Here is a 13,891-nt window from a genome sequence, read left to right as displayed (position 1 = left end):
GATGTGTTCTTGCTAAAAGTGACTGGATGTGTTCCTGCTATGCTCCAAAAGCCAAAGACACATTGGGTGACTTACTGACGAGAACGAACAGAAAGACCCAGCATTCACTGCAAATACACAAATCCATTCTTTTCTGATAGACAAATTTACTTCAGTGTTTTTTCTTTTTTTTCTTTTTATCTTGGCTTGTGACCATTTATAATTCCCACCACTAGACTGAATAGGCAAACATTTAGCAACATGGGTATCAGAGAAAAGACAAGCTTCCATTTCACTCTAATTTCTGATCCTCCTCTGGATACTCTGGTGTTTTGCTGTAACTCGTACTGAGCGTCCTCCTCTCTTTTGGAACTGTGAGTTTGTTCTTGATACTTGTCACAATGTTCTTCCCAACACAAATTGTGTTCTTGATATTGAGAAGGAACCCCTGTCTTTCTCTCTTTCTGTCTTTTTCTCTGTTTTTGTCTGTGTGTCTTTCTCTGACTCACTCTGATTGAAGAGTTGATTAAAGCTGTGTAAAGATGTCAAAAATCACCACAACTTCAAAAAAATGATCGTGGACCTTTTTTCCCATTTGCTTATTTAAATAAGAGTCAATGTCGCCAGCTTTTCCACTGCTTTCTGACATCACAGACATGTTAAATAATGTATAGTCACGGTTACCGTATTTCATTACATCTCTGGCAGGTTATAAATTAATCAAACTTTCAACACAAGATAATGAGAGAGAACAAGGCATTTGTGTTGGAGCATTTGCTCGTGGGCACATCGTACAGCAGTGTGTTCCTGGAGGGCTGTACCAGTGTGTTCCTGGAGGGCTGGGCCAGGCAACCTTCCTCACAGGCTGGAGGCTGAACGGGGTAAACACGGGGCCTTCCTAGTGGGCTGAGCAGAAGGCATGCAGGTGCAGAAAAAGATGCACAAGATGTACATGAGCACATGTGCAGTCAGACTTTCCCATGACAATAACATTGGGCCCTAAACAGGTTATTTCACTGCTCCCCATGGGAATGTGAGTGGGCCCTAGCAACTGGAGGCCCTGTGTGTGGGTGTGTGTCCAGGTCCAGACCTCTATTGTTAATGAGGATGTCCGTCTGAACATCTGTACATGCGGTACCTAAATCGCCGACTGTCTGGCCTATACGTACTGGGGTTGCGTCAAACTGCTGCCGGCCCGATCCGCCCGTCAACCTCCCGTTCCATCCTTCAGTCACTCGTGAACAAGAACCCGAGATACTTGAACTCCTCACAAGGACAAAGACTCTCCCTGACCCGGACACCTGAATGCGTCCGTTCTAATAGAATGAAGGCGGTGGACACGCGTGCATTTGTAAACAATCCTCCTCCTGAGTGCTGACCGGTACCCTGGTCCTCAGGTCCGTCTGTGCAGCTCATGAAATGGTTTAAATTAAATCTACTAGACTAAGCTCCCCAAAAGCGCTGATGCCTTAAGCAAGATATTAATAGCAAGAGCTCAGTCTGAAGAGAGGTGTACTGAAGGTGTACGCTGGACCACAGTGGCAGTTCGCCTTCGCTCTAACACCACAGGAGCAATCCCTGTTTGAAGATGGATGAAATAGGAGGAGTTTCACCTGCTCAGGTGAAATGGCGACCTGTAGTCAGTCAGGCTCTTTGGGATGCGTCTGCTTCGGTGTGTCCTGGACTGCCACATGGTCCTAAAGAGAGGCTTGTTTGTTCGTTGGTGGTGTTGAGGGGTTGGGCTCAGATTACCGTCTTACTCCATGGATCTCGTGCCTGCCTGTGAATGCCACGCACTGCTGCTCCACTGACGTCTGTCACATCCACTGACGTCTGTCACATCCACTGAAATTCACTGGCATTCCCGCCCATGGACTTTGAGGTGCAGACAGGTCATCAGGGAGAGCAGGAGAAGACTTGAGCAGGTTCAGCAACGGTGTGTGTGCGTGTGCGGGGAGTGTGTGCCAGCGTAACAGACTTTGATATGGTAATGGGGTGTGAGGGAGAGGAGCGTCTGCTCTCCATCACGTGCTGCTAAGAAGAGTAGCAGAGCAGTGCATAGACCACGCTCCACCCTGTAACCACGCTCCACCCTGTAACCACGCTCCACCCTGTAACCACGCTCCACCCTGTAACCACGCTCCACCCTGGACCACGCTCCACCCTGGACCACGCTCCACCCTGGACCACGCTCCACCCTGTAACCACGCTCCACCCTGTAACCACGCTCCACCCTGTAACCACGCTCCACCCTGTAACCACGCTCCACCCTGGATCATGCAGAATCACTACAGGTTCACTAAAGCTCATGGACTTATTGTTGGCCCCGTTCTGTTGACGTCAGCCCTGTTCCTGAAGCTCCACCTTCTAGATTCAGCCCTCATCTGAATCTCTTCTTTCTGGTCATCACCTCTCCAGTTTCTGATTGGTCAGGTCAGAAGTGAGTGTTGTGAAGGTGACTGATGCCCTCCGTGTCTTGGCATGCGGAGAGGAGAGAGGGCCGTGGTGCTGTGATGTCACAACTTTTTGCTGTTTATTCCTTAAATGATGAACATTTAAGAGGCAAGCCCTCTGTTCACTGAATTTAGCGCAGAGATGCAGGCCTTGGTGTGTGAGCGTAATGGTAGATCCAGTTGGAGACAACTGGGCCCCTCAGGGCCCGAGGGCCTGTCACTCACCCATGCACAAGGCAGCGTCTTTGTTTAACTAGCACAGCTGTACCCAGAATCGGCCCGACACCAGTCCAGCACCAGACCAGCACAGGAGAATCTTCAACGCGTCACTTTGTCCGGGTCTTTCTGTCCCCAAGGGTTCTTCCCTCTTCCGTCTTTTTCTTCCCAATCTTCCTTGTTTTGGAGGGAAAAGTTTGTTTACCTTTCTCATAATTTCTTATTGTCCCCATTTCACAAAAAAGCAAGTAAAATTAGCATTTTATTAATGAATTAATAAACTATCTATGGATTATTTACTCATAATAATAATATATTTATATAATAAAGGTTTATTACAACTCTGATCAGGAACTATAAATGCTGGGACTGTTAGCCTCTTCATGCCTGAGCCGTGGATCTGTGGTCACACTGAACCATATTGGCAATTTCTCTTCTTACGTGGAAATGAAAAATGTGTTACTCGCACACATGAAAGCAAGTAATTACACGAATGGCACACAGTAACACTATATCATGATTTAACAACCAAAGCTTACAGATAAATGCTGTAGACTACACATTTCTTTTTAAATGGGGTCTGGCACAGAATGAACACACTTTAATTCTGTATTGAGAAGATCTAATCTGAAATTATTAACAGTAAATTATTAATTATGATTAATGTAATTTATTTGCTGTAATCATGTAGCTTTAGACTGGGGAGGCAACGCTTTGTTTTGGGGTGTTCAATACCTGCTCACATGCGGACTATTCTACCTGATGATTTAGTCCAGTGACATATTTGCAGAACTCAAATGTTTTTATTCCTCTTATGACCTTTTGTTAATTGTGATAATTGTTATGTCACATTTGTTTTTTTTTATATTTACTGTTAAGGGATTCAATTCTTGTTCTTCATTATCCTCCGTCAAAGGGTGTGTGTGTGTGTGTGTGTGTGTGTGTGTGTGTGTGTGTGTGTGTGTGTGTGTGTGTGTGTGTGTGTGTGTGTGTGTGTGTGTGTGTGTGAGAGCTGACTTTGCAGTCATATCAACCCCTTTATTTAAGACTGCTGTGTAGCAGCTGAATTCTCCATGGCAGATTTTCCACAGCAGATATTGTTTTGGACAGTATTTATGGCATCCTTTATCAGCACATGCGTATCCCTCAAGACCCCTCAGTAGGCCGTGGCAGGCCTCAATAAAAACATTAGGATGTGATGTGGTCTGCCTCCTCTGCTGCTTACAATGTGTTTATGGTTTGGTGATCTCCAGCATGACCTGACTGTGAGTGTTGCCATGGGAGAGTAGCCATGGTGATGACTGGCTATAATTACTTTTGTGGGAGAGTAGCTCCGATGATGACCTGGATGTGAATACTGTTTCAGGAGAGTAGCCATGGCGATGACCTGGCTGTGAATGTTTGATAGGAGTAGCCATGGCTGCAGGATTTTCAGGCATTCTGCTCGTGTGTGTGTGTGTGTGTGTGTGTGTGTGTGTGTGTGTGTTGCTCAACTGTATATATTATACACCTTATCAATGTCGAGAGGCAGCATGTTAAAGTGGTATCTGTAGAGGTCTGATAATAGTGATCTCCATTGTGTAGAGGTTTGATAACAGTGATCTCCATTGTGTAGAGGTCTCATAATGGTGATCTCCATTGTGTAGAGGTCTCATAATGGTGATCTCCATTGTGTAGAGGTCTGATAATAGTGATCTCCATTGTGTAGAGGTCTGATCATAGTGATCTCCATTGTGTAGAGGTCTGATAATAGTAATCTCCATTGTGTAGAGGTCTGATAACTGTGATCTCCATTGTGTAGCGGTCTCATAATGGTGATCTCCATTGTGTAGAGGTCTGATAATAGTGATATTCATTGTGTAGAGGTCTGACAACAGCGATATTCATTGTGTAGAGGTCTGACAACAGTGATCTCCATTGTGTAGAGGTCTGATAACAGTGATCTGCATTGTGTAGAGGTCTGACAACAGTGATATTCATTGTGTAGAGGTTTGACAACAGTGATCTCCATTGTGTAGCGGTCTGATAACAGAGTGATCCATTGCTTGTACAAGTTCTTTTTGATATTTGGAAGCTATAACAATAACTCGAAATGCTTACTAGAAAAACACTTGGCAGCTAAATCTCTTATAGTAAAACATTTAAAGTACAAAGTACAGAGGCTTGAAAAACAGATTATCTTTTGAGCCGTTTATGATGTTGTCAGTTTTAATCAGAGCTGATTGTGTTCAAGCGCATTTGAGTATTTTGCCAGGCCGGTTTACACTGCTGTGTGGACTGGACATTAAAACACTAAACACTCAGTTCAGCGTAACGAGGCTCGAGCTGCTCAAGTATCGCGCAGCAGTCACACAGGCGCTCTCCGTCAAATGATAGCGTTGCTATGGTTTCCCCATTTCTTGGTTCCCTGGCGACACCGTAGCCCAGGACGCTGGTGCAGCTCCATCCAGTGTCGCGCGAAGGCGCCAAATTTAGGACGTTAAAGTCAAAATTGTTCAGTTGTGGAAATTCAGTGTTTGGTCCGAAAACAACAGTGTCGCCACAACCCAGAGCAGCACAGAGCAGCTGCGTGCTTGTAAAATCAGGTGCAGTTGTTCTAACAGTGAAATAATTTGTAGTAGCGATAAAGTACATTTTGCTTTTGTGTTATTTGTTTGTTTTTTATCATATAAAACATTTAAAGAAATATGAGATGCGAATGTGTGATGTTTTGTAGGCTGAGATGCAGTACTTCTGTCAAAGATTGTTAATAGGCTAAGGTGAACCTCACAGAAATGACACGAGAGAGGTCTAGACTCCACGTTCAGTAGAGTTCAGGAGGAGGAAGTGTGTGTTCTAGTTGCACTATATGGCCACATGCATGTACACACCTTCACAGTCATGCTGTAACACATAACGGCCTTCACCACACTGCAGCCACTAAGAGGGGAGCACATAATTGCCTAAAATGTCTGTATAGTGTCTGTCTATTGCATCACTTGCTACAGAGTTTCAAACTGCCTGTGGAAGCAACACAAGTGCCTGCCCGGTCTGCCGGGACTTCATGACACGGGTTCCTGTAGCCTGAGACCACCGTGTCTGATCGCAGTGCACCCTGCCACCACACTCTGGAGTCATGGAGATATGTTCTCTGGGGAGATGGTCTGTGGGTGCTAGCTGCTGTCCTGTACAGTGAGAGAGAGTTTACCCCAGGTTTACCCCCAGGTTTACCCCCAGGTTTACCCCAGGTTTACCCCAGGTTTACCCCCGGTTTACCCCCAGGTTTACCCCCCTGCACACCCCACACTCCATCCATGCCAAAGCAAGTGGGAATTCTCCTGTTGTTCTGTACGTTGTTGCACATATGATGGGGCGTCCATTTGGTTCTGAGTGCAGGCCAGCAACATATGAAAATGTTTCAGTGATTTTATTAGTAGTAGCAGATAGAGACTTGTGTATATAGTTTTCTATAACGATCTTTCTATAATTTCCTTTGATTAGTGATCACTTTGCGTGGAGCAGTTTGAACAATCTCGGGAATATCTAATAAAATTAATTATTTAAAGATTGGTACATTAAATAAATAATATTAATTAAAAATGTTAATTTAAATTGTTATGTATGTAAAAATGAGAGTGGAGTTCTTTGGTTATGAATGCTTTGCCTGTCATTTTAAGCTTCTTTTATGCTTTAATTCCTTTTTTTCTTTTTGTTTGAATGGAGCTTTCTCCCCCACGCGTCTATTTCATTCTCTGGAGTTGTTACTGAAGCTTTTAAGGCGTTACATTTGCGAAACACTTCCCTGCATAAACACAAACTGCATGTGAGGTTGACGGCTTTGCAGTCAGCAGATTGGTGCAGAATACCAACCAGTACCTGCTTTCTGCTTCCAGTAGAATGAATGTCACTGTGAATGTGCGTCTTTGGACCTGACATTAAACACCCAACCTCACCATCTCTGAAACATGTCTTTTCTGCTTATGTACTTTAAACACCCTAAACTCACCTACTACACAGGCCTTGTATACTATAACCATATCCAGCTGAAAGAGTCTGGGTGTTTCCTGGAGTCATTTTTATTTTTGTCTGTGAGATGTATTTGTCGTGCGTTTGTACTGTCATGCGCTGAAGCACTGAAACCCTCTTCTTTTATCTTATTTCAGAGGAAATCAAAGAAGAATCAGAGAAATTAAGGTGAGCCTGTTTTGTCCTGACAAATGTTTAATTCATGCTGGATATGAGCTGGAATGTGTATGCATATTCTTAATGAGGTATTTTAACACTCTTAGCTCTTATCTCCCCTGTTTTCCCCTGTCTCCCCTGTCTCCCCTGTCTCCCCTGTCTCCCCTGTCTCCGCTGTCTCCGCTGTCTCCCCTGTCTCCGCTGTCTCCGCTGTCTCCCCTGTCTCCCCTGTCTCCACTGTCTCATGATCTGGTTTATGCACTCATCACTTTGAAACACTTCATAGTCACCCTGTTGTGTGGGGGAAGTGTGGTGAGGGGTGTAGCTGAGGAGGCTTTCTCTGGTCATTGAAAAAGAGAGGAGAGGGTGGTGGAGGAGAGGGAAGGGTGGAGGAGAGGAGGAGAGTGTAGTGGAGGAGAGAGACAGACATCATTCTGCTGTTTCTGTTCCCTGTCAGAGACACAGACCATCAACCCACCACGTGGCCACAACCCCATGCCCACCCCCCTGTCTCTCTCTCTCTTCCCCTCTCTCTCTCTCACACTCACACACCTTTCAGATTAATGCCTGAGCATTCGAGTTGGCCTGCATGTCCCGAGCTGCAGAGACATCCTCATCAGCAAGAATGAGTCTCCCGTCCTCTCCTGGATTGCAGGGTTTTAACCCATCGCTGCGACTGACTTGATTTGTTCTTTATTTTCTGCTCTTTAGTCCCGCGGCGGCTGACAGGAAGCTGAGCTCCAGTACCCTACCGCCCATCAAATCCAAGACCAGCTTCATTGAAGCAGATAAATACTTCCTGCCGTTTGAGTTGGCATGCCAGTCCAAATGCCCGCGCATCGTCAGCACGTCCCTCGACTGTTTACAGGTCCGTGCGGTGGATCCTTTTCTTGATCTCTCAGCTTTCACAAAGTCAATTTGACAGTTTTAAGACATTTGAGTGACACACAACAGACCATCACTGATTGGTCAGGATGGTTGCAGCACAGAATTCAGACGTTCTGACTGGTTAGAGCGATTATCTGATTATCTGATCAGAACTTGCTCATTTGCATAATATTGTGATATTAATAATAAAATGGCTAAACAGCGATGTATTGTTCGATGCTACGTGTATGCCGTTTGTAGAAACTCATAGCCTATGGCCACCTGACGGGCAGCGCCCCGGACAGCACGGCCCCGGGGAAGAGGCTGATTGACCGCATCATGGAGACCATCTGCGGCTGTTTCCAGGGACCCCAGACGGACGAGGGAGTCCAGCTGCAGATCATAAAGGTCTCCTGCAGCATTGAACGGCTTTCAGTGTTCTATAAATGTGAAATAAAGCTCGGGGTTATGATTTGTTATGTGTAGTGGGGTGGTAGTTAACAATCTCACTTTCGGTTTCTGATGCACATGCACTTCTAGAGAAACGGGTTATATTTATTAAATGACAGTGGGTTAGCAGGAACAATGGAAAGTTGGAAAGTTGCTGTGTGGTCACACACACACACACACACACACACACACACACACACACACTCTCTCTCTCCCCTTTATTTAGAAGTGCCCAAACACGACCTGCTCCTCCGGTATAATTGCACTAGTGCCATTTGTGCAGACTCAGCTTACAGCTATGCTTCTTTATTTGACAGAAGTTGGTATGTGTGGTAGACGGTAGGAATGGTGTCCACAGCCTGTTAACTCTACCACTTCCTTCACCACTCGCCCTAATCCAGTTCAGTCCACATTCCACATACGGGAAGAATCTGCCATTCAGGACACTAAGCCGTCCATTGAAGAGGTGTGTGCTTAGCGATTGCTCCGCCCCACAGGCCTTGCTAACGGCGGTGACGTCCCAGCACATCGAGATCCATGAGGGCACAGTGCTGCAGGCGGTGCGCACCTGTTACAACATCTACCTGGCCAGCAAGAACCTCATCAACCAGACCACGGCCAAGGCCACCCTCACACAGATGCTCAACGTCATCTTCGCCCGCATGGAGAACCAGGCCGTGAGTGCCCCGCCCCCGTGCACTCTGCTAATAGGGGGACACGTGGCCTTCATCTAACCCCTGCTTTCTTCTTGATTGGTGCTTTCTTCTCCTTCCCCCTCCCTCCTTTCAAAATCTAGCTTACAAATCACAAGATGAGTTGGTCTTTGGCATCCAGAAAGCGTGACCGTCAGGTAAAGAGCAACAGGGCCTGTCTTGAGTTTGCTTGATCTGATTATCTCCGGTGTGTGTATGTTGGCTTCATCCATGTCCTGCAACCTCTCTCAGACTCCGTCCCTCTGAGATGTGTCCCGTCTCTCTGAAATGTGTGCCGTGTCTCCGAGACGTGTCCCGTTTCTCTGAGGCATGTTCCGTCTCTCTGAGATATGTCCTGTCTCTCTGAGACGTGTCTTGTGTCTCTGTGCTTGCTGTTACGCTTGTGTGTTTTGCCTGCTGTGAGTCTCCTATTCATAACAGCGAGTCTCCTCTTCATAACAGTGAGGGGTGTTTTGCTGTTTGTCTTGTAGGAATGTGATGCTGCTTGGGATATTTGGTCAGCATTAGTCACTCTGATGTCATGTCATCAGCATTAGTCACTCTGATGTCATGTCGTCAGCATTAGTCATGTCATGTCGTCAGCATTAGTCACTCTGATGTCATGTCGTCAGCATTAGTCACTCTGATGTCATGTCGTCAGCATTAGTCACTCTGATGTCATGTCGTCAGCATTAGTCACTCTGGTGTCATGTCGTCAGCATTAGTCACTCTGATGTCATGTCGTCAGCATTAGTCACTCTGGTGTCATGTCGTCAGCATTAGTCACTCTGATGTCATGTCGTCAGCATTAGTCACTCTGATGTCATGTCGTCAGCATTAGTCACTCTGGTGTCATGTCGTCAGCATTAGTCACTCTGGTGTCATGTCGTCAGCATTAGTCACTCTGGTGTCATGTCGTCAGCATTAGTCACTCTGATGTCATGTCGTCAGCATTAGTCACTCTGATGTCATGTCGTCAGCATTAGTCACTCTGGTGTCATGTCGTCAGCATTAGTCACTCTGGTGTCATGTCGTCAGCATTAGTCACTCTGGTGTCATGTCGTCAGCATTAGTCACTCTGGTGTCATGTCGTCAGCATTAGTCACTCTGATGTCATGTCGTCAGCATTAGTCACTCTGATGTCATGTCGTCAGCATTAGTCACTCTGATGTCATGTCGTCAGCATCATTTCATCAAAATCTTTTTTGACAAAGCGTAGAACTTTGATGCACTCCCTTTATGCACTGTTTGAATTAATTGCACATGATCTGTTTTGCTTCACACCTGGACCATGTCCAGATTAGACCTGTATCAGATCGTCCAGCTGTGTAATGGCCTTGAATTGTCATATTTTTAGATTTGGCATTCTGCATTTACTGGGTGGCTTTATTTTAACCCTTTGTTCTACACCTGCTTAGATGCACATGATTGCTTTGTGTTGTTCACTGTCTCTGGCACGTTACACTGGTTTACCAAATGTGTAAAGTGCATTTGAGAAATTTAAATATTCTTGTTAGGTTGGTTAAATTATTCAACATCCATCTCTGTGTATTTAACATGCTTTTCTTAGGCATACCGGCCCTTTCCCTCTAGTCTCTTGCAATGGGTGTAAACTTGTCTGAGCCGACCTCTGGAAACAAAGAGGCCAAACTCCTGATGACTGGCCAGGGAGTTCTCAAACAGTTAAAGTACTCCCAGAAAAGTTATTCCTGAGCTCAGCAGTGACCAGGCGTTAAAGCTTCAAGGTCCAGGCTTTAACAAAGTAGATCATTCTTTATCTGTGAGTTTGAAATCAGGACACAAAATCAGTATGATCTGTGTGTTTGTCTGTTGGCTCTACAGTTAACAGATGGGTAATGTTCCATAGTGGCTACATCCTTTACCCAAGCACATAGCCTCTTCCCTAGCTCTTCAGTAGTTTGTACTTCCCTAGCTCTTCAGTAGTTTGTACTTCCCTAGCTCTTCAGTAGTTTGTACTTCCCTAGCTCTTCAGTAGTTTGTACTTCCCTAGCTCTTCAGTAGTTTGTACTTTCCTAGCTCTTCAGTAGATTGTACTTTCCTAACTCTTCAGTAGTTTGTACTTCCCTAGTTCTTCAGTAGTTTGTACTTCCCTAGTTCTTCAGTAGTTTGTACTTCCCTAGCTCTTCAGTAGTTTGTTCTTCCCTAGCTCTTCAGTAGTTTGTACTTTCCTAGCTCTTCAGTAGTTTGTACTTTCCTAGCTCTTCAGTAGTTTGTACTTCCCTAGCTCTTCAGTAGTTTGTACTTCCCTAGTTCTTCGGTAGTTTGTACTTCCCTAACTCTTCAGTAGTTTGTACTTCCCTAGCTCTTCAGTAGTTTGTACTTCCCTAGCTCTTCAGTAGTTTGTACTTGAACCACAGTTCTTCAGACACTGGTTTTGAGAGCTTGTCAGTGGGGCTTTGCCTGACAGTTTCACGATGAACAGAAGGTGATGTGGTGGGTGCTGCTTGGAGGTTTCTGTGAGCTGCATGCCAAGCGACTCTTCAGCCCCACCCACTGCCCCGCCCTTCACATTCCACCCCACCTCCCCTCCAACCAACCCACCTACACAAGGTGCTGGACATAGATTGTTTGAAGAGAAAGGAATGAGGATTGCTCTCATTCCTGGGCTCATTGTCTCATCTCTCCCACATCCATAGCGCTCATAACATCTCACAAAAAACGGTTTAACATAAATGTTATTGTAGAGTGCATCAAACTGGTCGTGAAGTCGAGCAATGGAAGCCCATTTTCACACTCTTTCTGTCCATCTCAATATGTGTATTCCTCAGTTCATCAACTCCATAATGACTCATGTCATTCATATTGTTCAAACATCACAGACGTGACCTCCCCGTGCGGGACCCTCTGCAGGACACGGGTCCTGACGGGCATTTCCGTGCCCTTCATCAGATCAAGCATGACTGCTCTGCTCTCTCTAAGACCAGCTCATTTGTCCAGCTGCATGCAGGCAAACCTAGCTGTTGGTTTCTTCTGAACTGACATGTACTTATCTCCAGAGCAGTTCCTCCGGCACCGTTCCTCATTCTTCTTTGGTGTCTGTTGCTGCTGGAGAACAGATGTCTGCTTTCTGTGCAGAGAAGTTTACACTCCACAGCTTGGCTTTGGGGGATGTGCCCAGGGTCGACCAACAACGACCGCTTACCTGCCGGAACTGGCGTGACTGTTAAAATTGTGTGTGTGTGTGTGTGTGTGTGTGTCCAGCTCCAGGAGGCCAAGCAGATGGAGCGAGAGAGACAGCGGCAGCCGTCCCCTTGCAGTCAGCAGGAGCCCGAATCTCCACAGCTACGGCAGCACCCCAGCACCCCCGGCACGCCCGACACGGGCCTGAGTCAGGAGGTGAACGGGGGCCCGGGTCCACAGGGCGGCCAGGAAGAGCTGCGCTCTCCGCCCTACGAAAGTGCCCAACTGGAGAATGGCTCCCACTTTTGCCCCATGGAGAACGAACAGACGGAGGTGGACCAAGCCACAGCTTCTGGCCAGAGTAATGCTCTGCTTTACTGTTTGATAAAATGCCCCGCCCCTCTCCCAGGGTAGTGCCCCGCCCATCTCCCAGGGTAGTGCCCCGCCCATCTCCCAGAATAACGCCCCACTTACAGAAGGTAGACTGGATGTGATGTCCCCTTATCAAGTCTTCCAATGTGTTTTCTGTGTCTGCTTGTGTTCATGCCATAAAGAAACACTGCTCACTGTCACACATACAGCACATGTTCATACACTTTGCATGTGTTTGGTAGGCCCTGCTAAGAGAGGAGGTGAAAAGAGGAGGTGAAAAGAGGAGGTGAAGTGTACCGCCCCTGTTCACTGTGTGATCTGTGACACTCTCACTGAATTGTGTCAGCGATTATCCTCTTACATCACACCGTAATAGCACCACTTTCTGTCTGCTGTTCATTTAGTTAGAGGCAATTTCCAATCTCAGTTAATAATGACCTTATTAGAAACACAATAAAAGAAGCCCTGATAGCCTAGGCTATGATACCACTGGGAGGTGGGTGGGTGGGTGGGTGTGTGTGTGTGTGTGTAATATTCTCCCTGTCCTGTAAATGAACAGAAGGCCCCCGTGAAACATTCACAAACAGAATTAGTTATATAGCCAAATAAGATGAGATAAAACATACTAGGGATGCATTTTGTCAGTAGCTCACATGAACACAGACATGGAGACCGATCCAGAACAAAAGTAAAGGGAATAAGCCAAAACTCTTGAAGCAGTAGATCTGTTTACTGAAGCTGTAGATCTCTTTATTGAAGCGGTAGATTTGTTTATTACAGCAGTAGTGCAGAAGCCAAAAAGTGTATGGACGTGTGTGTGACAGTAAGTGGTGTTTCTTTATATGAACACAAGCTGCTTATTGAAGTAGTAGATCTGTTTATTGAAGTAGTAGATCTGTTTAGTGAAGCAGTAGATCTGTTTACTGAAGCAGTAGATCTGTTTACCGAAGCAGTAGATCTGTTTACCGAAGCAGTAGATCTGTTTACCGAAGCAGTAGTTCTGTTTATTGAAGCAGTAGTTCTGTTTATTGAAGCAGTAGATCTGTTTACCGAAGCAGTAGATCTGTTTACTGAAGCCGTAGATCTGTTTATTGAAGCCGTAGATCCGTTTATTGAAGCCGTAGATCCGTTTTCTGAAGCCGTAGATCTGTTTTCTGAAGCCGTAGATCTGTTTTCTGAAGCCGTAGATCTGTTTACCGAAGCCGTAGATCTGTTTACCGAAGCAGTAGATCTGTTTACCGAAGCAGTAGATCTGTTTACCGAAGCAGTAGATCCATTTATTGAAGCCGTAGATCCGTTTACTGAAGCAGTAGATCCGTTTACTGAAGCAGTACATCTGTTTTCTGAAGGCTCGGCTGAGTCCTGTACAGCAGCTGAGGACGCTCGGAGTGTGAACTACGAGGAGAAGGCTCAGGAGATCGTACGCAGCGTGCTGCAGGAGGTGGTGAACACCGTAGCAGGAGGTAAGCTACGCTAGGCCTCGGCTGTGCCGTATACCGGGACATTCAGACGTTGGGTCTGTATCTTCCTGTTCGGGCCAACACACAGCTGTGTTCTGGA

The 13,891-nt window shown here is 46.0% G+C and overlaps 1 protein-coding gene across 4 annotated transcripts in view; it reads left to right on the top strand.

Moving 5' to 3' along the window:
- The window catches only part of arfgef1 (ADP-ribosylation factor guanine nucleotide-exchange factor 1 (brefeldin A-inhibited)), a 39,915-nt gene that overhangs the window by 5,591 nt on the left and 20,433 nt on the right, over positions 1-13,891 (top strand). For 2 of the 4 annotated variants that reach the window (XM_077012880.1, XM_077012882.1), the window contains exons 2-8: positions 6,791-6,821; positions 7,521-7,677; positions 7,938-8,084; positions 8,624-8,803; positions 8,923-8,976; positions 12,041-12,320; positions 13,681-13,794. In XM_077012880.1, the coding sequence (XP_076868995.1) occupies positions 6,791-6,821; positions 7,521-7,677; positions 7,938-8,084; positions 8,624-8,803; positions 8,923-8,976; positions 12,041-12,320; positions 13,681-13,794 (963 nt within the window). The remainder of the gene's footprint in view (positions 1-6,790; positions 6,822-7,520; positions 7,678-7,937; positions 8,085-8,623; positions 8,804-8,922; positions 8,977-12,040; positions 12,321-13,680; positions 13,795-13,891) is intronic. The other 2 variants (XM_077012883.1, XM_077012884.1) reach the window with 1 other exon arrangement.

Source organism: Brachyhypopomus gauderio, chromosome 7 (assembly GCF_052324685.1).
Source record: "Brachyhypopomus gauderio isolate BG-103 chromosome 7, BGAUD_0.2, whole genome shotgun sequence".
Taxonomy (NCBI): Eukaryota; Metazoa; Chordata; class Actinopteri; order Gymnotiformes; family Hypopomidae; genus Brachyhypopomus; species Brachyhypopomus gauderio.
This window is presented reverse-complemented; position numbering and strand designations above follow the sequence as displayed.